The sequence below is a fragment of the Aedes albopictus genome, chromosome 3 (assembly GCF_035046485.1).
Source record: "Aedes albopictus strain Foshan chromosome 3, AalbF5, whole genome shotgun sequence".
Classification (NCBI taxonomy): domain Eukaryota; kingdom Metazoa; phylum Arthropoda; class Insecta; order Diptera; family Culicidae; genus Aedes; species Aedes albopictus.
Genome location: NC_085138.1, coordinates 20,302,825 through 20,328,867, shown reverse-complemented (window position 1 = coordinate 20,328,867; position 26,043 = coordinate 20,302,825). Strand labels below are relative to the sequence as shown.

The 26,043-nt window shown below is 40.5% G+C and overlaps 1 protein-coding gene and 1 long non-coding RNA gene across 2 annotated transcripts in view; both read left to right on the top strand.

The window, feature by feature from the left end:
- Positions 1-13,232: 13,232 nt before the first annotated feature.
- LOC109428068 (stress-associated endoplasmic reticulum protein 2) lies at positions 13,233-25,319 on the top strand. Its single transcript, XM_029863987.2, has 3 exons — positions 13,233-13,462; positions 13,575-13,703; positions 24,403-25,319. Exon 3 carries the CDS (start codon positions 24,449-24,451, stop codon positions 24,641-24,643), a length of 195 nt encoding a protein of 64 aa, XP_029719847.1. The 5' UTR covers positions 13,233-13,462; positions 13,575-13,703; positions 24,403-24,448; the 3' UTR covers positions 24,644-25,319.
- The window catches only part of LOC134291971 (uncharacterized), a 165,052-nt gene continuing 152,720 nt past the window's right edge, over positions 13,712-26,043 (top strand). Inside the window, exon 1 of the long non-coding RNA XR_009999386.1 lies at positions 13,712-14,956. This is a non-coding gene — a long non-coding RNA (uncharacterized LOC134291971). The remainder of the gene's footprint in view (positions 14,957-26,043) is intronic.

The window sequence follows — 26,043 nt, the reverse complement described above, 5'->3', positions numbered from 1 at the left end:
TTTTGAAAGTTCGCCGGGTTTGTTTACAATGTGTTTTCCGGCATAGTGGTTCAACACAGGCGAAGGCTGCTTCTCAACCCTAGCGCTTTTTTTTTTTTTTTTATTTATTGCCAGACAAGACATCCTTTTGATAACTTAGTGGGGGTTTATACCTGGGCTACCCAGCCTTTTTCGCATGTTTATGACGTTTTCAGTTGGTGGTGCGACTACAAAAAAAATAATCAAATGGAATATTTCTCGCGCTTAGTATCATACGGGCGTATCTACAATGATCGATTTCTCTTCATCGATTCTCTCTTCGGATTATTCCGGGAAATACGACCAATATTCGGATGACTCTCGATGTGTTTCAGTAAAGGAAGGCTAGGATTAGCATCTAAAACAACAAAAACAACCGAAAGTGATTTGCCGGCTAAGTTATTAACCAAAGAGAAAATCGATGAAGAGAAATCAATCATTGTAGATACGCCCGTATGATACTAAGCGCGAGATTTTAGCATTTAGCAGCGTACTTACTTAATAAATTACAAAAAAAAAAAAAATGCATCAAATGGCATAATGTTACATTTAAAGATTCAAACGAAAAAATTCATAACTATTGGCAGTATTTTAGCTTTTATTTGAACATTTAACACATTCCGGTTCGCGGGCCGCACTGTAATTTATGCCCAATTTTTGATGTCTGGCAGCCGTGAGCTTTTAACATCAAGCATTGGATTGAACCGCACGAACCCAGTGGTTCCCAACACAAACATAAGTTAAATGCACGTAAAACAACTGCGTATTCCGTGCGGATTTACCGTGGAATTTGTTTTTATTGTTATATCAAGCAAATTTTGTTTATGAGTGGATTGGTTTCAAATTAGAATTGTGTATTGCGAATTGAAACCAATAATTGTTAAAATAGTTCTGCCGAATTACATTTTTGTTTATGCATTTGCTGTTTGGTCTCTCTCGCTCTGTTGCAGTGTATTATCATTCTTGCTACATACAGGGTGTTAGGTTCATGAGTGCAAACTTTTTAAAGGGTGATAGAGGACCATAAATGGTGAAAAAAATTGTTCTACGCATATGGTCAAATCTCAACCGTTACGTAGTTATTGAACTCCCCATGTTTTTGACTCTTATTTCCTTAACTGGCTATAACTTTAAAATGGTCAAACTTACCGCTGTTTTTTTACCCTTATTCGAAAGATTATTGAATTTTCTATCAAATGTCATCTTTCAACCGATTGGTTAAGTTAAATAACTAAGTTTTCTAGAGCAAAATAGCTAAAAATAGCGTGTTTTAATTGTGTTTTGTCAATTATCTATGAAAAATGCGTAATAAATTAAAATTCTTTCTTTGGCAAAGTTATGGCCCCTGTTCCACTCTACAATTTGTTCTTTGATGCCAAACTTCTTACTCTTATCATTTTCTTGCAATTTTGATTTAAATGTGCGGCACAGTGCGCAAAAAGGTGCTTACCATGACGATTGCCAATTTATGATCTGAAATGCGACGTTTAAATCGAAATTGCGAGAAAACGATAAGAGATAGAAGTTTGATGTCAAAGAACGAACTGTAGAGTGGAACAGGGGCCACAACTTTGCCAAAGAAAGAATTTTAATTTATTACGCATTTTTCAAAGATAATTGACAAAAACAAATTAAAACACACAACTTTAAGGCTATTTGCTCTAAAAAACTTAGTTATTTAACTTAACCAATCGATTGAAAGATGCCATTTGATAGAAAATTCAATAATCTTTCGAATTAGAGTAAAAAAACAGCGATAAGTTTGACCATTTTAAAGTTATAGCCAGTTAAGGCAATAATAATCAAAAACATTGGGAGTTCAATAACTACGTAACGGTTGAGATTTGACCATATGCGTAGAACAATTTTTTTCACCATTTATGGTCCTCTATCGCCCTTTAAAAAGTTTGCACTCAGGAACCTAACACCCTGTATATGTGGGGTTGAACTATTTCTTTGTGTAAACAAGAACTTCGTGTTGTAGGCATGAATTCTTGAACCTTGGGATCTATAGCGGTTTCAGAAGATGAAATGAAAATTGATTGATCTAAAAACTTTGTACAGATCTATTAGTTGTATTCGTGAAAGCATCATAGCACTCACCTTGCACATTGACAAAATAAACAAACATATTGTGCCTATGAACTTCAGGCATTACGTATGTCTAACATACCATTTCCATACGCGCCAACTTGTGACGTAGTTGGGGGGGGGGGGGGGGGGGCGAAGGTCTTCAAAATTGAGCAAAATGAAAATTGAGCAAAATGCAACTTTTTTCGGCTAAATGCACTAGTTTCCACGTGAATATGCCTAATTAGGATTAACAGCACCGATTTTAATGGTACCTATGTATTCCATTGCACAATGGTCCACGAAACAGATTTACGAGGAAAGATGCATTCAGCGCCTTCAAATGATTTTCTAGATTGATATGGTCTTCTACAAAGTTGTTCCTAAAAATAAGGCCCTCTTTTCAATATACATGAAAATTTGGGTGGTCCATATTTTCAAAGAAATTGGTAACCAAACCTTTTTACCCTTCTTACAACCATAAGAAGGGTATAAATATCGCTCGAAAAACCGACTTTCGATCCGAGGCCCGGAGGGCCGAGTCTCATATACCTATGTACTCAGCTCAACGAACTGAGCAAATGTCTGTATGTGTGTGTGTGTGTATGTGTGTGTGTGTGTATGTGTGTGTGTGTATGTGCGTTACAAAAAAAAGTCACGCACGTTTCTCAGCCGTCTGTCAACCGATTTGAGTTCTCTTGGAAGCAAATGAAAGCTACTACATCCTAGTAGAACGCTATTGAATTTTTTTTTTCGATTGGACGTTTCGTTACCGAGATATCTCTCGAAGAGTACTTATGAGTCATACATCTAAACTTTTTAAGATTTTTGACCAAGTGTATCATAATAAATATTTCGGCCGTTTGTCAATCGATTTGAGTTCTCTTGGTACCAAATGAAAGCTACAGCCTCCTAGTAGATCGCCCAGAAATTTTATTTCGATTGGACATTTGGTTACAGAGATATCTTTCGAAGAGTACTTAGGATTTATACAACTAAACCTTTTGAGATTTTCGACCAAGTGTATCATAATAAATATCTCAGCCGTCTGTCAATCGATTTCGGTTCTCCTGGCCCCAAATGAAAGCTACAATATTCTAGTAGAACCCTATACAATTTCATTAGGATTGGACATTTGGTTACCGAGATATCTTTCAAAGAGTACTTGGGAGTAAAACAGGTTAACTTTTTGAGAGATTTTTGACCAAGGGTACCATAATAAATATCTCAGCCGTCTGTCAACTGATTTGGGTTCTCTAAGAACCAAATGAAAGCTACAATGTCCTTGTAAAAGGCCCTGAAATTGTATTTCGATTCGACATTTGGTTACTGGGATATCTTACGAAGAGTATTTCAATAAATTCATTTTTCATTATTATATTCACTTGTTATTTCGCATGAGTTTTTGCCCAGTCTATGGGAAATTATTTTTCAATAAATAATGCTGACCTCATACAAAGTGTATACTAGCATGTTATTGTTTTCAACAAAATTATAAATAACAAATTACAAATACACAGGAATTCTATGAAAACTAACAATATGTTAAATGAAAGCTTTGAATTTATGTATTGTGGGAAAAATAAAAGAACCGGACAGCCAAAATAACAAGCTAATGCCAAAACTGATTAACTTAGTAGATATATAATTTTTGTCCTTTCTACACCATACCTATGAATACCAAGTACTTCGGAGCTAATTTAATCTACTGATTAAGAGATATTAGACAAAGTGTATCTCGCTGATTTTCTTACCCATTTGTTAATCGATTCAAAATCTTTTGACAGTTAACAAAAGATACAATATTCCAGAATATGTAAGCTATTTTTTAAACATTCCATATAGGATTCTAGGAGGTGTCTGGCATTTCTGGTAGTTTAGTTCATGGTCGGTTTATGATGCTATTTTGGAAACCAATCCAGTAGATGCCAAATCCACAATATTTTCTAGAAGTTTTGATCGATTACACAAGATAAATATGTAAAATACAAACAATACAACAATAATTTTAATAAGTGTAAGAAGGGTTCTGTTCACCATAGGTGGATTAAATCTGGTTTTTGCAAGAATAACTGTATGCATTCCTCGGGAAAGTTGTAGGGGCTGTCCATTTATTACGTAAGGGAAATTTTACGATTTTTCGACACCCCCCCCCTTGTAAGATTTTTTGTATGAGAAGCCAAATATTTTTGTATGGCGCGTAAGATTTTTCAAACCCCCCCTCCCCCTATAAACCCTTACGTAATTAATGGACGGCCCCTGTAGATCCATCAGTTTTGAGTAAGTTTGCTGAAGACACTTTTTATGTACCTACACGCTAACCCTCAGTTACCCAGATTGGTGTCAAAGCGACCCAGATTGAGCAAAACTGCAGTTACTCTAATCTGAGTAAAGGCACCTTTACTCTAATCTGGGTTACCGGTGTTGGTGGCAAAATCTGGGTAACCGGTACCCAGCTCCTCCTGGACCTTGATTTTGTTAATTTATTTCCAATTTAGTTTTTTGATAAAAAAAACTCCCAATTCCCGTGTGCTTCACTTACCTGATGCAGGAAAACAGTTCCCTGGAAGAATTTAACTGTTTTCCCGTCATTTATCCTCATATTTTTCGAGGAAACACCCATAATTGCCAGCATTCGCCTGACCGCTGCCATATTCTCAAGCCGGGAAGTGACAAAGTGCCGATTACCCAGATCTTTACCCAGATTCAACCAATCTGGGTTTTCGGGTTACCCGGATTTTGACAACTGCTAACAACATGAAAATCCGGGTAGAATCGACCCAGGCGATGGGTAGTTTCAGGTTAGCGTGTAGAGGTATTTTTCTGAATAAGCGAAGAAAAACCGGTTTTCTGGCGCTAACTTTTTCAGTTTCGATTTTTCACCAAAGTCGCCCAAGAAACACTTGTAGAAGACGCGTCGTTTCGTGCGCTGAGATGGTCGTTATCTCTTTTGGTTCAAAAGTTACAGGCATTTTTCTTAAAAAATCATAGTTTTTTTTTTAAAAAGGTGTTATGACGGGTTGGGGCATACATAAAAAATATCTTTTGCCCGCATTCAAAAGAAGAAATGTTGTTATAAAACATATCAAAAAATTAGAGGGGTGTTATTTTTGTAACTCTAGTGAAAAATACTTGAAAAGAGCCTATTTTTTCTAGAAAATCATCAATATCCTTTAAACGGAATGACGTAGCAACATTCTCAGCGCACGAAAATGTGCGTTTTTCAAATCTCTAAAAATGGTTGTTACGTTTGTAAATTGTTGTGAACATTTTGTCAGTTTATTTTGCAAGTTATACTAAGGTTTGTACATCTGTCCCTGAATTTTAATGTACATTTGTAAGCGCTCCAAACGTTTCAGGAGCGATCCAGTACAAAACACGCAAGCCGTCCCCTAACACGGACATAAAATTGTAGACGGTCTTGTGTTGTTGCCCGAATCTGGATGCCCCCTTAGGATTAAAAATTCCTACACCAAACACAAGCTATGTAAGCAAGTAACGCTGCAAACAAAAGGCAATCCGCCAGAAGAAAAACGATCACAGGATTGACTGATGGACCAAGAACAATAATGAAACCTCGTCATCCTGGGATTGGACTTCGTTATCTATTTAGATAACTGGGCACAATTAATGTTGTGCATGTTTGTGTTTTGTGCATTTGTAATGTTCCATTTTATTTTTCGTATCCAAGTTCCCAGACGTGGGGCCCGATACAGAAAAAATAAAATGTGCATTCGTAAGGTTCCAATTTGATTCGTTACATTGTGGAGGTTCCACCGAGATGTATAACTTACTTAGTATAACTTACAAAATAAACTGACAAAAATCAATGAAGATTGTAGATATATCTATCTATATATATAAAAATGCAGTGGCATACGTGGGACCGCGCATAACTTGCGAACGGATGGTTCGATTTGGGTCGTCTAAGTTTTGTTCCGTTAGTTTTCACCCAAGGAAGGTTTATGAGGCAAAAAACAGTTTATAAAATCAGACCTGAATGACCCCCGGGTTAAAAGGTCTTTAATAATTAATAATAATAATAATGACACAATGTTCACAACAATTTACAAACGTAACACATGATTCTTTGACAACTTTGATGAGAAATTTGAAACAAGAAAGATAAAGCGTTTAAACTGTTTTGACCAAATTTGGAGCATTTTCCCATAGTTTTCATAGGGTGACGCTAGAACAAATCGTTTTATTGCTTTATCTTTTTTGTTTCAAATGTCTCGTCAAAGTCGCCTAAGAACCACTTTTAGAGCTTCCAAAAACTCGCATTTTCGTGCGCTGAGAATGTTGCAACGTCATTCCGTTCAAAAGATATCGATGATTTTCTAGAAAAAATATGCACTTTTCAAGTATTTTTCACTTGAGTTACAAAAATAACACCCCTCTAATTTTTTTGATATGTTTTACAACAACATTTTTCTTCTTTTGAATGCGGGCAAAAAATATTTTTTATGTAAAATACCTCTAGATCGGTCAATTTTAAAGCTACATAAAAAGTGTCTTCAGCAAACTTGCTCAAAATTGATAGATCTACAACTGTATACAGTTATTCTTGCAAATGAAAAAGTTTGGCCACCAATTTTTCTGAAAATATGGACCACCCTAATTTCATGCACATTTTAAAGAGGGCCTTATTATTAGGGACAACTTTGTAGAAAACCATATTTGCCTAAAAACTCATTTGAAGGCGTTGAATGCATCTTTCCTCGTAAATCTGGTTCGTGGACCACTGTGCATTGGCTTTGAGAGGCCTTGTTGAGGTCGTCGAGACGATCCGAGCCAAATGTGAACTTTCATGCAATTCAGTATCATAATTTATATGTTATCTAACTCATTTTGATATCATAATGTCTATTTTTTCCGAACTGGTTCATTATGCAACTTAAATGAGTTGCATACTGAAAATTAGTTGTATAATTTTCATTATGCAACTCATTTGAGTTGCATTATGAACATTATGCAACTCAAATGAGTTGCATTATGAAAAAATCATTGCATAAAATTTTGTGTGGAACTCGTTGCAAAACTCGTTTTTTTCAGCACTCTTCGTATTTATCCCACTCGGCAAGCCTCGTTGGATAAATGTACGACTCGTGCTGAAAAAATAACTTTTTGCAACTCGTTACATAAATAACTATTATCACACTTTTTAGGTGTACCAAAAGAAGTGTGTAGTTCAATTTGGGATAGTTTGCAATGCGTAGCCCACCGCCTTTTAAAAATTGTGTCAATGGTTCAATATTGACTGAGTTATTGCGCATTGCGCAGTTAAAAGTGCGACGAGCAAGTGCGGAATCTCAAATAAAAGTGAGATTTAGCGGCAGATCGTTTCGGTGTCTTCACCGCACTTATTCATTAGCTCATGATGAATAAGTGCGGTGAAGACACCGGAAGGATTTGATGCAATTTCGCACTTTTATTTAAGATTCCGCACTCTGTCGCAGTCAGGTTACTTGCCTTACCGGTCAGGCTAAGGCCGGGGTGGCCTCTGCTGTACATAGTAGCCGCCTCCATTCCACTCGGTCCATGGCTGCTTGTTTCCAGTTCCGCACTCTGCGTAGGGTCCGCAGATCGTCCTCCACTTGGTCGACCCACCTAGCTCGCTGCGCTCCACGTCGTCTTGTACCGGTCGGATGACTCTCGAGAACCATTTTAGTCGGGTTGCTATCCGACATCCTGATGAGGTGACCCGCCCACCGTAGCCTCCCGATTTTCGCGGTATGGACGATGGTTGGTTCTCCCAGCAGCTGATGCAGCTCGTGCCCGAATAAGAATTTGCATTAGCCTGACATTTAATTTTGATGTGTACATCAACATCAAGTTTTAATGTACTTCTGTCGTTGAACATTAAAATACATTACGATTTAGATGTGTTTATGCAAGGTAACATAATGTATACATCAGGAAATCAAATGTTTTATGATGTCAAGAATATTATCCAGAACATCAAAACCTGACGTTTTCAGATGTTTTTTGATGTACAAAAACGTAAGATTCAAACGTTTTTCTGATGTATGTTGATGTATAAAACAATAGATTCAGACGTTCCCTGATGTATATTGATGTATGAAAACGTTACATTCCAACGTTTTTTCTGATGTTTTGCAATGTACAAAACGTCAAATCTAGACGTTTTTATATGTTTTTTTTTGACGCACAGAAACATGCGATTCGCATGTATTTTTGATGTTCTCAGATGTTTTGAATGTTTTCTGATGTTGAACGTTAGAATACATTGCGATTTAGATGTGTTTATGCAAGGTAACATAATGTATACATCAGGAAACCAATCGTTTTTTGATGTCAAGAATATTACCCTGAACATCAGAACCTGATGTTTTCATATGTTTTTAGATGTGAAAAAACATTAGATTTAAATGTTTTCTGATGTATGCTGATGTATGTAAACGTTAGATTCGAACGTTATTCTAATGTTTTTCGATGTAAAAAACGTAACATCTAGTCGTTTTCAAATGTTTGTTCATGTACAGAAACATTATATTCTGACGTTTTTCTAATGTCCTCACATGTTACCTTTAATTTTGAGGTGTTGTCTTTACCGTTTGCTAAAGGGGCACATTAGGCCCAAAGAGGGTCACCACCATAGGGTCCGGTAACCCTCTTCAAAAAATGCATATCAGAATTTTTGATATGCGCAATACACGAGCCGACCCTTCCCTTTAGATAATTGGAGAACCAAGTTCGTTATCGATTGATATCTTCGTGATTCAACGTTAGAATCTGATGTCACCCCGTTTATTTCGATGTTTTTACGTACTTCAATTTACTTAAGCATGACGTTGGCGTATAATGTATTATAAGTATGTATTATAAGATTAGAAGATAACGTTTTTGAATGCATTTTGATGTTTATGCACATAACGACATGACATGACATGACGTTTGCTGTTAATGTAACATTAGAAGTAAACGTTTTTGGGTGTTTCCTAATTTTTATGAATACGTCGTTCAACATCAGTACGAAATTAGGATTAGAATTTAACATTAGTACCCAACGTTTTCAGATGTATCTGCATTTGTAAACGTCTAGAGGTAACGTTTTTTACATCGTAAAACATTAGAATATCGTTTGCATCTAATGTTTACATACATCAACATACATCAGAAAACGTTTAAGTCTTATGTTTTTGCACATTAAAAAACTTCTGTAAACATTTAAATCTAATGTTTTTGCACATCAAGAAATGTCTGAAAACATCAGGTTGTGATGTTCTGGGTATTGTTCATGACATCAAAAACATTTGATTTTCTGATGTATGCTACCTTGCATAAACACATCTAAATCGCAATGTAATCCTGATGTAGGAGACATCAGGGAACGTCTAAATCTAATGTCCTTGATTTTTAAAGAGTAAAGCGTTCAACATCAGTACGACATTAGCTCATAATGTAACATTAGAATCTAACGTTTTTAGATGTATCTTGATGTTTATGAGAACATCGCTTTACATTACATGACGTTACTTTTAAATGTAACATTAGAGCCTAATGTCTTTGAATGTTTCTTGATGTTTATACTTGCATCATTATACATCAGCATGACGTTACAATTTGAGGTAACATCAGAACTTAATGTTTTCGGATGTATCTTGATGCTCATGAGTACGTCTTTTTACATCAGCATGACGTTACATTTTGATGTAACATCAGATCCTAACGTTTTTTTATGTATCTTGATGCTCATATACACATCGTTTTACATCAGTATGACATTAGATGCTAATGTAACATTAGAGTCAGATGCATTGTCATGTTTTCATATGTCAAGCTGAAGTCAGAGTACATTAAGAGCCGATGCACACGGGCGGCGCGTGCACGCAGCGTGAATCAACGCGCGTCGCCGCAGCGTTCCTGTGGGGCATGCGTTAACATTGCGTGACGCACACGGTGCGGCGCGGTTGCGGTGCGGCAGCGTTGCGTTCTCGTGTGCATTCTCCCATTTGATTGTGTGTAACTCAGGACGCACTTGCGTGCACGCTGCGTGGACGCGCCGCCCGTGTGCATCGGCTCTAAAGCTACAACATAAAACGACAGTACTAAGTGTATTGATGTTGTTTGCTAATGCTTAGCTACATCTCAATTTGTATTCGGGTGGTTCATTCGCCTTCTCCAAGTCCCGTCTTCCATCTGCACTCCGCCGTAGATGGTACGCAACACCTTCCGTTCGAAAACTCCAAGGGTGCGTTGGTTCTCTGCACGTAGGGTCCATGTTTCGTGCCCATAGAGGACGACCGGTCTAATCAACGTTTTGTAGATGGTTAACTTCGTGTTACGGCGAACTTTATTCGATCGTAGAGTTCTGCGGAGTCCAAAGTACGAACTATTTCCTGCCACAATGCGCCTCTGAATTTCTCTGCTGGTGCCGTTGTCGTCGGTCACCAGTGAGCCCAAGTACACGAATTCTTCAACCGCCTCGATTTCATCACCGTCGATATGAATTCGGGGTGGCGGGCGCGGTGATTCCTCCCTGGAGCCCTTTGCCATCATGTACTTTGTCTTCGACACATTAATGACTAATCCGATTCGCTTGGCTTCACTCTTTAGTCGGATGTACGTTTCCGCCATCGTCTCAAATTTACGAGCAATAATATCAATATCATCGGCGAAACCAAGCAGCTGAACGGACCTCGTGAAAATCGTCCCACTCGTGTTTATCCCCGCTCTTCTTATTACACCCTCCAAAGCAATGTTGAACAGCAAGCACGAAAGACCATCACCTTGCCGTAATCCTCTGCGAGATTCGAAGGGACTCGAGAGTGTCCCTGATACTCGAACTACGCACATCACTCGATCCATCGTCGCCTTGATCAACCGTATCAGTTTATCCGGGAATCCGTATTCGTGCATAATCTGCCATAGCTGTTCTCGATCGATTGTATCATACGCCGATTTGAAATCGATGAACAAGTGATGTGTGGGCACGTTGTATTCGCGGCATTTCTGCAACACCTGGCGGATGGCGAACATCTGGTCCGTTGTAGCGCGTTCACCCATAAATCCAGCCTGATATTGCCCCACGAACTCTCTTGCAATCGGTGATAGACGGCGGCATAAAATTTGAGAGAGTATCTTGTAGGCAGCGCTCAGTAGTGTAATCGCGCGGTAGTTCCCGCAATCCAACTTGTCGCCCTTTTTGTAGATGGGACACACGATACCTTCCATCCATTCCTCCGGTAATACTTCCTCCTCCCAAATCTTGGTAATGACCCAGAGTAGTGCTCTCACCAGTGCTTCTCCACCGTATTTTAGAAGCTCGCTTGGTAGTTGATCTGCTCCAGCGGCTTTGTTGTTTTTCAACCGGCCAACCTCCTCCTCAATCTCTTGAAGGTCAGGGGCCGGAAGTCTTTCGTCTTGTGCACATACTCCTAGATCTGTAACCACGCCACCTTCGGTACTTGCAACGTCGCCATTGAGGTGCTCATCGTAATGCTGCCGCCACCTCTCGACCACCTCACGCTCGCTCGTGAGAATATTCCCGTGATTATCTCGGCACATGTCGGCTTGTGGCACAAAGCCTCTGCGCGAGCGGTTCAGCTTCTCGTAGAACTTTCGTGTGTCCTTAGCGCGGTACAGCTCTTCCATCGCTTCGCGATCTCGTTCTTCCTGCTGGCGCTTCTTCATCCGGAAGACTGAGTTCTGCCTGTTCCGCGCCTGTTTGTAACGTGCCTCATTCGCTCTCGTACGGTGTTGCAGCATTCTCGCCCATGCTGCATTCTTCTCGTTTTTCAACTGTTCGCCGTCGTACCAGTCGTTTCTGTGATTCGGAGCCGCGAAACCTAGTGCTGTAGCCGAGGTACTACCTATGGCGGATCGGATGTCCCTCCAGCCATCTTCAAGTGTAGCTGCGCCAAGCTGCTCTTCCGTTGGTAGGGCCACTGCTAACTGCTGCGCGTAGTCTTGAGCCACTTCTACGTTACGAAGTTGCTCGATGTTGAGCCGCGGCGTTCGACTTCGACGCGTGGTGATAACTGTCGAAAGTTTTGAGCGCATGCATACAGCGACTAAGTAGTGATCCGAATCTATATTCGCACTGCGGTATGTGCGGACATTGGTTATATCCGAGAAGAATTTACCGTCGATTAGAACGTGGTCGATTTGGTTTTCTGTTTGATGGTCGGGTGATCTCCAGGTGGCTTTGTGGATATCTTTGCGGGGGAAGAAGGTGCTATATTGTTTATTGCATTGCTAACTGGACTGCGACAGAGTGCGGAATCTTAAATAAAAGTGCGATATTGCATCAAATCGTTCCGTTGTCTTCACCGCACTTATTCATCATGAGCTAATGAATATGCGCGGTGAAGACACCGAAACGATCTGACACCAAATCGCACTTTTTTTTGAGATTCCGCACTTCCTCGTCGTACTTTTAACTGCGAAATGCGCAATACATATTCTATTCTATTCTATTCTATTCTATTCTAGTGCTTGCACAGCCAGTATTGAAAAGCATCCTGGAAATACCAAAATTTCTTCCGATATTTTCTTGTCAGCATTAATATTTGCAGCATATCAGAGATGATGTGACACAAATATTAAAACGGCCAGGCCCACTGTGCAGACTAATGGGTTGGAAGATCATTCAAAAACTCAAGGCAATCAGGTTATCCACTTATGAATAACATGATTGACAAACTTTTTTGAATTGAATGAAGGAAGAAACGGGGACAACCGTACCAACCGTTTCGTTTTAGGGGAATGGTGTTTGAATATAAAATCGGTGGGAGTGGTGCTGCTAAGAAGGTTAATGCACACTCCGTTGGCGTCTCTTCTCCTGGGATGGGACACAGGCATTTCTCCATATGTCCTGGCTTCATAGCCTAGGCTTAAGCGAAATGCGCAATACATATAGCAAAAAAGTGCTCAAAATTGGAGCCCTGCCGAGATGGCTTCACTTCCCTAGTAAAAAAAAATCAGACGGTTTGAAAAGTCATGGCGCATTTTCAAACAGACGAGACTCGAACCTCCGCCGGCTTGCAGTTCTCTGCCACGCTTGAAATTTGCTTGCAGTCCACTCCGTAACTGGACAACCTCCACCGTGGAAAACCCATCATCCTCCCGGACAAAAACTGATGAGGTGTCAAAGAAACGTCTCGCCTTCGCAAGTCGTCAAGTCCCATCTTTGGAGGAGACAGTCCAGCACGGCAAAAGGCGCAGTACGTCGTCATACCAAACGCCACTGACTTCTTTCGTGGATCACTTTTCGTCCGACTCGGATATAGGTGGTACGTTGTGTGTTGTTTGCGCTTCGAGAAAGGTCCGGTCGTCGTGGAGAAATCGCCTTTTAGTACCTCCGCAAAACAACAGGAAACCCCGACAGAGGAGAACCTGAGAACATAAGGTAGGTGGTGGGAGTCGCGCAAAGGTGGCCCTTCTTCGGCAGGAGGGCAAATTCCGCACGCAATCCGCAAAGTGAAAGCACTAATGATGGGTTTTCCCTCTGGATTCCACAGACTTGCAACATTTTTATTTTGCTAAAACCAACAACGGACTCTCCTGGCAGAGTGGTACAATCTGCGCGGAACATCGCCGACCACACACCCCGGAACCAACCAGCGCTCTTCTTTAGAAGGGAAGATTTGGTGAGTAGAAAGTCTGGCGAGATTGTCGTGGCTCGTTTTTGCCTTTTCGTGAATTTCGCATGTGTTGCTGCTAGCTGCTGTTGAGTTGGCTATTTTGGCTTATCTCGCCCTCTTCATATGCGTAGTGGCTATGAGGTAGCGAGTGCGGCGAGGGATGTTCAGAAATTATGAATAGTGTGAGTAGGTGTGAGTGAACCTTACAGGACTTACAGCTGACCTGGAGATACGTTGTTGTGTTTCCAATTCGTAACCGATCTCTGGTTCCGATCCGACCGAAAACATGATTAATCAAAAATTTAATCATGATACAACATACCTACTTCTGATTTGATATTTGATTTCAAGTAGGGAAGTGGAACCATCTCGGCAGGGGTCCTATTTTGGGCACTTGTATGCTATAACTCAGCCAAATCTGAACCAATTGAAACAATTTTTGGAACGCGATGAGATACGTATAGTATCTAGTCGTGTACAAAATTTCATGTCAATTGGTTTGGAATTGACTGAGTTATAGCGAATTATTCTGTTATTCTGTTATAATCAACGCACCCCCGGGCCGTGGCCAATCTGTGTTGTTTCGCTGGGCGATACGTCTACCAGTAGACTTGTATCTGCCCTATGATAAACCGATTAGCATATCAAGTCCTTTCCACTGATGAGTAGGCTCGAATGTCCCGCCCCTCCCTATAACCCATAGGGGGAAATAAGGAGTTTCCAGTTTCAAGTATTGTATTGATTATGACACCAACTCTTTCTATTCCTTGGGAAAAATCACTAGACTTGGATTATCAGACTACTATTAATAATGAACATAATTAAGATACAAGTTTACATACACAATTGTAAAAGCAGTGTTAGATACTTTAAAGTGAATTGAAAAATGTGAATAAGATAAATTGTAAACTATTTCGCGGCGACACGAATGCTTCAATAGTGTCATAAATAAAGGCGCAAACAAACAAATAATTGATATTCAAGTATACATATTGCATTATCTATTAGCAAAGTAGTAGAAAGAGTTGGGTGCCTGATTATAAAATTGTTGTACTTATCTTGTGTGTTTCGGACAAGTCCCGTTTGTGTGGGCCATTAGGACACGTCTTGCTTCAAAACGGTCGTTTCTGGAATGGAAAGAAAATAATTGGCCGCACAACTCCGCAAATGGGCGGCCCGCACATATTAGTATAATGTTGCAATGATTGAAAATAATAGAGTATAATTGTTAATCTATATGAATACTGCTACTAGTTCAGGTTAGCGGTATTTGTATTATTGAAGTGATATCCAATGGGTGCCCCAGAAATAAAAATCCATTAATTTGATTAAACTAGGAGTTCGTTAATAAATCACATATACTTCATGAGGAGAGGCAAAGTTGTAACTTCATGCAATTTTGGTTTTGCATGGACAAAATTTTATGAGGGTTCGGTCTATATGTTCATGAACGGACTCTAATATATGGATTTGCAGCATAGCTGAGCCTTTCCGTCATAAGACTGACGAAAACCAATAGTTTGTAATGAAATTGTCCGCGTGGATTTGTAGTACTGAATCAATTGCTCGACATGACCCTATGTCTCACATACGATTATGCCAATGACTCATTAAAAGATTAAAATCTGATACTCATCTCATGTTTGTCTTCAAAACCTTGTCATATTTAGAAAATGTATGCTTTTAAGGTTTAGCTCTTAAGCTATCTTATCTTCACTCACACTGCGTTTTCATAGAACGGCATTTTGTTCTACTAATAACAAACAGATGCTACTGATCTCCCTTAGCATAGATCCGCAGCCTAATGCACGCGCCCTGTCGGATTCCATAAGCCTCGGAGATTATTACCACCTTCAATGGAATTCCCATATACTATCCCACATTATTGTCCCATCAAGGGTCTGACTGGGCTCATAACCCCCCTCAGTGGTAATATTCTCACCAGCTTGGAATTATATTTTCCCGGTACATAAGTGATTTCGACAACATACCGTTACACTATGCCGTAGTATAATTGGAAACACTATATCAGAGGATTGAATTATCTGATTTGAAAATTTACCATTGAATCTACATTCAGTTCAACCAATCAACACTGCAAAGCAAAATGGTCATATGACAAAAATCATTGCTTCCTGGAAGATATAAACCAAGCCCAGGGACTGAGTTATAGCGAAGAGTGCCCAAAATACCGGCCGCTGCCCAAGTGATTCGCTAACCTATGAATCAAGATTATGATTAATGAATAAATTTTGTTAACTGTGATTGGTTTTGTGATTATGTAGTTACGTACATCTTTGTTATCAATTAAATTAAATGTGTTCTTATATTGAATTCAGCATTGTAAGTATTTTGTCGTTGTGTTAGAAATAAATATTGCATTGAATTGTTCAAAAGGAATCGCTCAGGAAATTTCCTAATCGATTCTTGGCAAAAACTTTCTGCAGTGGTTGCCATTTGAATTGTCATTCCCTCGCGACTGCATACTGTGAGTGAAGAAAAACGGTTTCTTGAGCGATTCAGGCAAGGAATTTCCCATGAACCAAAATACCTAGGTCGAGAAATTCCCTTTGAACTGCAAACAGTCATTCGTCTCTGAATTTGTCAACGTCGCAAGCGAAGTATGAAGAAACCACACCAAGATGCTTGCTACTCTCTCTACCGGAGGGTATTTCCATTCTGCTACCGTCGTTGACATAAACAGCGATGAACATTTTCCTATTTTTCATTGGTAAGCCTGTATAAAAATGAATCAGTCGTACATGCAACGAATTTCATTCTTCGAATATGTACTTTACCCTAAAAGGGATACCTGGGGTCCATTGGACCCCAGGCGCTTTTCAGAGCTCGTCTTTTATGGAACACACTCAGCGAGGTGACGAAACTGAGGCCATGAAGGTATCCCTTTTAGGGTTAATCTAGCTTTTTGTTCCAAACACGTTCAGCTTGACTGAGGCCATATAAGCATCTTCTCATGGCCCCCATGGCCACAGCTGTAAAGGAGTGGGTATTCAGCATGACCAGCATGAGGGTGATGAGTTCGATCCCCGTTCGGTCCATAAAGGACATTTCCTTGACTTCCTTGGGTATAGAGAATATTCGTATCAGGTATCAGAAGGCCGGCTCCAGAGGCACGTTATCCTCCATTTGGGACATTTGTGCCATCGCCAAAATAACAGCCTATTTCATCATCTACCTGAGGGAAAAGGAAGGAAAAAGGATTTGGATGGGGATAGGGACAGGTAGGGAAATAGGAAAAATACCCTGGAAGAGGGTACAAACGCACAAGCGTACCACAATGGGTTCAAACAGCGCCCTGAAAAGGGCACTGTAATAACGCATAAAGCGAATAAGAGCCTATAGCTCTTTACCACAGCGGGTTAAGAACAACAGAATATCCTGAAGATTCAGGTTTCTGAAGTCAGTTTCACTTAATAAGTGTTTACCGAATACTCGGAAACGCAGTTGCGCGAAAACTGGACAGTTACATATCAAATGATACGAAGTTCCATAATCGGATTCACAGCTATCACAGGCAAATGAAACAGCTTGCTGAATATTCGCCATGTGATAGCTGAGTCGGCAGTGGCCAGTCAATGCTTTGACCAGCATGCTGCAATTCTGCTTAGACAGATTAGTTAGATACTTCGCCACCCGTAGAGATGGCTCAGCACTATACAATTTGGTTTGACGATATGACTCCAAACTATTCCAATATTGTCTGTGTTGAGTGACAGCCCAGGTGTGAATCTGAAGCTTAATCCAACACTTCGATATCGGAATAGCTGGCTCAGGGCCAATGAAGTCATGTGATGCTCCAGAGCGAGCTAACTCATCAGCCAATTCATTTCCAGCGATGGAAGAATGACCAGGTACCCATAGAAGGTGAACAGCGTTTGCTGAATTCAGCTCCTCGATTTGAGTTCGACAAGCGATAACTATCTTCGACCTGGAGTTGGCCGAAGCAAGTGCTTTAATAGCAGCCTGGCTATCTGAACAGAAGTATATTACTTTGCCCATTACGTGCTGCTGAAGTGCTGATTGCACTCCGCACATAAGAGCAAAGATTTCGGCTTGAAAAACGGTGCAGTGTCTACCAAGTGAGTAAGACTGATACAGCCTTAGCTCACGAGAATAAACACCAGCACCTGCTCGACCTTCGAGAAGGGAGCCATCAGTGTAACATACGATGCCGTCTGAAATACTTCTCTCCAGATAACCAGATGTCCACTCTTCCCGGGAAGGGAATTTCGTGGAAAACGTCCTATATGGAAAATTACAAGCAATTGTAAGATCACTTGGAGCAAGGACAATTTTGTCCCAATTCACCAAAAGTGGAAACAACGAGGTGTGTGTTGATGTGCGGTTCACAGGAGTTTCCTCTAGTAGACCGAGTACCCGTAACCGGTAAGTGCAAGAAAGGGCTTCTTGTTTGAGATGAATGTGTAGTGGGACAACGTCAAAGAGAACTTCGAGCGCTGCCGTGGGAGTTGAAGAGAACGCTCCAGACATCGCCATTAAGCACATCCTTTGGAGATGGCCTAACTTTGATTGGACCGTTCTCACTTCACCCTTTTGCCACCACACAAGACATCCATAAGCCAATATTGGCCGAACCACAGTTGTGTAAATCCATTTGATATACTTGGGTTTTAGACCCCAAGTTGTACCAAAAGTACGCCGGCATTGCCCGAAGGCCATACAAGCTTTCTTGATTCTGAACTCAATGTGAGGTGTCCAGGAAAGCTTGGAATCAAGAATGACTCCAACGTACTTTACCTGTTCAGTCACATCGATTTCAGAATCAAAGAGACGCAAAGGTCGAACGCCATTACGGTTTCGCCTTTCCGTGAAAAGAACAATAGATGTTTTACTCGGATTAACCGATAGGCCATATTGGCGACACCAACCCTCAACTACCTGAAGGGCGTTTTGCATCAGGTCGAAAAGGGTGCTGATGCACATACCAACTAACAATGTTAGGTAGTCGTCGGCAAAACCATAAGTAGGAAAACCGCTATTGTTGAGTTGCCTCAATAGCGTATCTGCTACGAGATTCCACAAAAGCGGTGACAAGACTCCCCCTTGGGGGCATCCACAAACACTCAATTTCCTAATCCCTGCTAGACGCAATGTCGAGAAGAGATATCGGTTTTTGAGCATTTGGTGAATCCAATTGGAAATCATTGGAGATATACCATGACTCCGTGCGGCTTCCAATATGGCATCGAAAGGCACGTTGTCAAAGGCACCCTCGATATCTAAGAAAACACCCAAACAAGATTGCTTTTGAGCGAATGCTTTCTCGATATCGTAAACAACCTTGTGTAAAAGAGTCACAGTGGACTTACCAGATTGGTAGGCATGTTGGTTCACATGAAGAGGCACGTTGGCCAGATGAACATCACGAATGTGATGATCCACAATGCGTTCTAAGCATTTCAGAAGAAAAGAGGTCAAACTGATAGGTCTGAAACTCTTTGCTTCTTCATACGACGCACGACCCACTTTCGGAATAAACTTTACAGTAATATCCCTCCAGGATTTGGGAATATACCCTGTAGCAAAACTGCAAACAAGTAGTTTTTTCAGAACATGTTTGAAATAATCAAATCCCTTCTGAAGCAAAATAGGATAAATCCCATCTGCCCCAGGAGATTTGAAAGGAGCAAAGCTATTAAGAGCCCACTCAATCGATTCTATAGTTACAATACTCCGAGCCGAAGCTAAAGAATCATAACTACAAGAAAAGACATCAGGATCATCCGAAGATGTAATATCCACACATCCAGGGAAGTGTGTGCTGAATAAGCATTCCAGAACTTCCTCATCAGAGGAAGTCAGATCGCCATTTGGCAAACGAAGTTCGTTCACCCGGAAATCCTTAGATTTCGCAAGGATTTTGTTTAACCGACTGACTTCACTCAAGCTGGAAACATTTGTACAAAGGTTTTTCCAGCCGGATCGTTCAGCAGACCGGAGAGCTTTCCTGTAGGCCTTGCGAGCCGACCTGAAAGCCTCCGAACCAGCCGAACGTCGTCTGTTCCAACTCTTTCTACATTGTTTCCTGAGTTTCGCCAGATCAGAGTTCCACCAAGGGGTTCCTCTTGTGATCTTCACAGACCGTAGAGGGCATGCTTCTTCAAAAGCTTCCATGATGAAGGCCGTTGTAGTATCAACGGCATCATCTAAATCACTTGGAGTGTCAATGGATGGTGAATATCCATGAAATTTGGCTGCAACCAAATCAGTATAAAGATCCCAGTTTGTTGACCGAGGATTCCTGAAACGCAATGTTTGCGAAGTAACATTTAAATGTTCAAAAAAGATATAGCGATGGTCAGATAAAGATTCTTCATCTGACACATGCCAATTGGTCAGCTCGTGACTAATTCTGCTAGAGCAAAGCGTTATATCTAACACTTCCTCTCTAGCAGATACCATGAAGGTTGGGCGGTTGCCTATGTTAAGTAATGCAAGATCTGTACTACTTAAGTACTCCATCAAACTGGAGCCTCTCAAGTTAATGTCTGAGCTGCCCCAGATGATATGGTGAGCATTAGCATCACTGCCAACAATTAGCGGAAGGCCTTTTGAAGTGCAGTATGCGATGACTTGTTTGAAAGCATCCGTAGGGGATGGTTCATCATGCGGTAAATACACAGAACAATAGACGTATTTCCTGTTGAGGTTTCCAACAGATACATCAATTGTGATAGCACATACATCTCTGGTGGTTAGTTCAGAGATGAGTGTAGCAACTATTGCGTTGTTGACAAGCACACAGGCTCGAGGCATGACACGCGAGTTTGCCATTTCATGTTTACTGAAAGTGGCAAACACCGGGTTCACAAGGTTTCCTAGATAGAAATTTCCCTTACGAAAGTAAGGTTCTTGTACCAAGGCCACTTGGGCTGTACCATTTTGCATAAGTCTGCAAAGATTGATCGTTGCTGTTCTTTTATGCTGAAGATTGATCTGAGCTATCTTAACCGTAGCCACTACCCAAACTAGGAAAGATTAAACTCTTCGCAACAACAGCACAACAAAGAACAGCAACAATAAAACCAAATCGGTATCGATTGGAGAACGCCAAAGGCGAGGATACACAGAATACACTGTGTAAATCGCATAATGCGAAACCATATAGGTGAAAATTTAAACTAATTAACAACATCTTCATAATCCCGCCCTTATTTAGCCTCAAGTGAGACTAAAGAAGGGCAGCTGATTGTCTCGGAGAAACACAAGGTCCACTGCACCATTGCTCCGGTTAGCGCAGTAAGGGCTACATACTGTGGAGGGCGCCCTGGTACTCCGCAGGCTCCGTTAGCGGTTAGGTTTTTATTAGACCCCCCTAGCCATTCATTCCTAGGCACGGTAAGCATAAAGCCGCATCACACCATGAATTAGGGGTCACCTGTTGGTGGATTCTTACCACCGGAACAGGCGGTCCGTATAAAAATGAATCAGTCGTACATGCAACGAATTTCATTCTTCGAATATGTACTTTACCCTAAAAGGGATACCTGGGGTCCATTGGACCCCAGGCGCTTTTCAGAGCTCGTCTTTTATGGAACACACTCAGCGAGGTGACGAAACTGAGGCCATGAAGGTATCCCTTTTAGGGTTAATCTAGCTTTTTGTTCCAAACACGTTCAGCTTGACTGAGGCCATATAAGCATCTTCTCATGGCCCCCATGGCCACAGCTGTAAAGGAGTGGGTATTCAGCATGACCAGCATGAGGGTGATGAGTTCGATCCCCGTTCGGTCCATAAAGGACATTTCCTTGACTTCCTTGGGTATAGAGAATATTCGTACCTGCCACAAGATATATACATGTAGAATGGTTATTATTGGAAGCAGTGAATCAAAATTCAACCATCGCGCAACAATAATGACAATGTCGCAACCTGTATTTGTTGCGACATTCCACCCATTGCGACATAAGCTTGTCCCAACTTTAAAATAATAGGATAAACATCGTACACCAAGAGTTAAGAGATTTTTCAGCTTTGCGTTGCGATTTTCAAACGATAACTTCGAGTCGGTAAACACTGCAACTCTGCTGAAGATCTATCATCAAACAGTTTCGACTTTGGGTTTGTAATAATTGATTATTCACGAGTTGAAAAGTACGCAACAAATTCAGCTTCCGTTTTGTCTGCAACAAAAATTTTCGAGATCATGTCATTATCTGTTACCAGTAGGGATAAAGAGTAATCGTCGCGCCTTCTTTGTTGCTTGTTTTGTGCTTCTTTTGTCTGACAATTCTCTTCACTGATTGGAAGAGAAAGCTGTTACAGCTGTTTCCGCTCATCCAGGTCACATTGGTTTGAATTCCAGTTTATACTCAGTTTCAACGAATTCATTTTCAGCGACCTCCAAGCCATGTGGTCCTACGAATATCCAACGAACCTACCATATATAAACCATTAAAGCTAAATCCTGAATGAACGCGTACAGCTTGTCAAGAGGCTTGCCCTTACCAACCTACCAGGATTGTGCTTTGATTCCGAGTTTTTGTTAACAGATTTGTAGAGATAGTTTAATCTATTGAAGGCTCGCTAATCTTTTCTTTTATGTTTTCTCCATTCATTGCAACTTAAACAACACAGTTACCCAAGGGTTTGCTCAAACGGCATCAAATTAGGCAAGGAATTTTGATACCCATGCTTTTTCCACTATTACATTGCAGAGACGGAGCACTGACCTTCTCGCCATATAAAAATTCAGTACAGCTTCCGCTCGATAACTGGGCTTTGTCGACAGTCCAGTAAACGAGCGCCGCTCGATAACTGGACTGAGCTTCCGGAGCCGGTGGCTATTGTTATATTTTGTTTTGTTTACCGATTTGTAAAATGTGAGGTTATATTTCGCCTATTTTTGACAGATAACTGCTTTTTAATTCGACTTTGCCCCAGTTATCGAGCGCCCAGTTAAAAAGCAGTCCAGTTAAAGAACAGTCAGTTATCGAGCGGATGCTGTACATTACTTCAATTCTAGCACTTCACCGATTGCATCCTAGGTAGTAGGGAACTGATTTGTACAAAAAAATCAAGAATTAGCACTTGATGAACAGGCAGATTTATGATTAGGGAATCGTCACGGATCATGGCCATTGCTCCAGAAATTCCAACCGAGGAGTCACTAAGGATATGCTTCTGGAGTTTCCTGAATTTTATCTGGGGATTTCTTTAGGAATTTCTTCTGGGGGTTCCTCTAGGCATTCAATCTGTGCTTTACTCCAGTTATGCCATCTGGGGATTCTTTCAGGAACTCCTACTGAACGTTTTTCCAAGACTTTATGTTGGGAATTTCTCAACGATTGCCTTCTCTCTATCAACCAGAGTTGGACTTTCTCCATAGTTCTTCTAGTTCTGCCGATCACCATCGTTTCAAATCAAATCAATATCGATCAGCATCGAAAAGCTCTCCTCGGTTGACCGGGCTGTGAATCCTTCCAGAACCCTTTATGGATTACAACTGGAGATTTCTTCAGGAGATTCTTAAGAGGCTTTTGTAGAATTTGAAGAAGAAACTTCGGGATTATTATAAGTAGAAACTCTTGGAGGATTCATAAAAATATGGAAGATTTACATACGGTACTCCTGGAGGAATTCTGAAAACACAAAAAAAAAACCTGGAGGATTACGAGAAAGAACTTCTAGAAGATTTCCAACAGCAACATCTGTTGGATTCTCACAATGAACTCCTTAGAGATGAACTAGCCTTGGGCTGAAAGTCTCGACAATTAAGGTTAAAACATAAGGGACAAGTAGAATATTTCCAGAATGAACTTTTGGAGGATTCCCTGAACAGACTTCTGGAAGTTTTTCAGATGCAACTTCAGAATGATGTTAGACAAATCTCCTTGCGTATTTTCAAGAGCAACTTCTGAAGGATTCCAAGAAAATAGTTCTGTAAGATTCCTAGAAGGAACTCCTGCAGGATTCCTGCTTAAGAAATCTCCGGACGAAACAAAACTAGTCATTCCAGAAAAAAAACTCCTTTGAAAAACCTTAGTTGTTCTGAAAAATCCCTGGACGAATTTTGGGAGGATCTTCTAGGAAAATCACAGAAAAAATATCACAGTGAATGCAAACAAAGATGCTGGGTCATTAGACCGAATGGTCATTAGGACGAATTGAAAGTTAATCGTTTTTTAACCTTTTCCAACAATTTTTGCCAAAAACTAGTTTAACAATGAAACTAGAAAGAATAGCCTATGTTTTAAAGAAGGAAAAATTTATTAATTGAATATCAGCAGTTTCAGCGCCAAAAACTATTTTAGCAATGATACTAGAAAGAACAGCCTATATTTAAAAGAAGGAAAAATTCACGGGTAAAATATCAGTAGATTCAGCATCAATGAAGTACCTTCGTGCCTGTCACACGATACACACATGCAAAATGGTCATTTGCAGAGGAAGCTCTCAGTTAATAACTGTGGAAGTGTTCATAGAACACTAAGCTGAGAAGCAGGCTTTGTCTCAGTGGGGACGTAACGGCAAGAAGTAAACCCAATGACCATTCGGCCTGATGACCATTCGGTCTAATGACCATTCGGCCTAATGACCTTCGGCCGAATGGCCTGCCACCTGCGCTGAAAACACTGGTACCTATTAAATGTTGCAACACCAGTGTGCTAAATTCCTGTGCAAGCTCTATCTCATATCTTTCTCTTTCCCTCTCTTCTTCCAGCACATAGCTTGCTAAAACCTCACCCGCAAAAAAACACAACATAACAATGGCTCCCCAGCAGAGAATCCGCATGGCCAACGAGAAGGCCAGCCGTAACATCACCCAGCGCGGCAACGTGCCCAAGTCGACCAAGGCCGCCGAGGAGAAGTACCCCGTGGGACCGTGGCTGCTGGCATTGTTTATCTTCGTCGTGTGCGGTTCGGCCATCTTCCAGATCATCCAGTCGATCCGTATCGCGTAATGAAGCGGCAGACGGACGACCGGAAGGCGACAGGCTGTAACGCATCTCACAAACACAGCGTGTGTTTTCTATACTATTTTTTTTTTTGTAAAACACCACTATTAAGTACTACTATTATCGCATAACAGTCGTAGAAGGAGAGAGGAGGAATAGATTTTGCCAACGTCCGAGAAAAAGTCTTTTCTCCACTGTTACTTTAGGTTTGATTTGTTTTTTTTTGTCAGTGTTCAACCATAACCTCACCATCCAATGCAATTCCTTTTGATTGGCAGGGATGGTCGAGGGGAGGGGCCATTGACCACATTTTCCTACTATAACCGTACAATGAGTTGACACAAGAGAAGAACACACTACATTCAAGCAAACAATGGGAATCAAAGAGCACACAGACACGCAAATATTCCGTTTTTTGGGGTTGGCAGCATTTACCATTGATAAGGTTGGTAGGATTGATTGACAAGAGATGCAACGCAGTCGAATTGTGTAATTGTCTTGTAGAAAATTTGATTAGATTTTTTGTTCTAGTGTAGTGAAAGTTGGACATTTTGAACGAAATTATACATGCATGGAAGATAAAGAAAATAAATGTGTCCCTTTTCTTGCAATATAAAGATCCCAAAAGGGGATTAGAATTGGTTATCGTGTAATACAAAATGTGTAAATTTGACAAAAACAACTTAAACCTCTTTTGATATTTCTTTTCTTATTTTGTCGAAACATTTCCTTTAGCTAAGGCTATAGCAATCAGAATGGACCGTGACCCGATTTACTTTTCCTTGGATGAGTGTTTCTCCAACGAAAAATTACCGTAATAAACACACATGCACATGAAATTTGCCTAAACAAACAGAATCGACGATTGTGACATAATCCTCATTTTTCTTCAAACAAAACGGAAAACAATAGAAATGTAGCTGGAAACAGGAAAAAAAATACATAACATCCGTAAAATTGGGCCAGGAAATAGGTAAATCGATCGCAACAGCGGACAAATGCAGTCGTTTGCAATAAACACACAAAATCGGAAAAGAATGTGTAATATGAGTAAATATATTTAAATGTGCAAATCTTTAAACAAAAAAAAAAAACTGTCAATGCGAGCATTTTTTTAGATGGAACAAAACGAAAGCATCCCTATCGCTAATTACAGTCCTGCTTGTTTTTGTAAAAAATCGTTCACCTTGCAGCAGTGGCTCTTATCGGTTGACCATTACTGAATTGCGCGTTAATTGATAGGTAGGTATCAAACTCACACATGGTCTCTACAAGGTATTGTATAAAATGAATGATAGTAAATACCGCTTATTTTTCAAGTGGATTGACGTATGATACGTGTGATTGTAAGCATTTTGAAAACTGTTTATTTAATTCATCAATTTCGCCGCCTCCAAAAACATGGT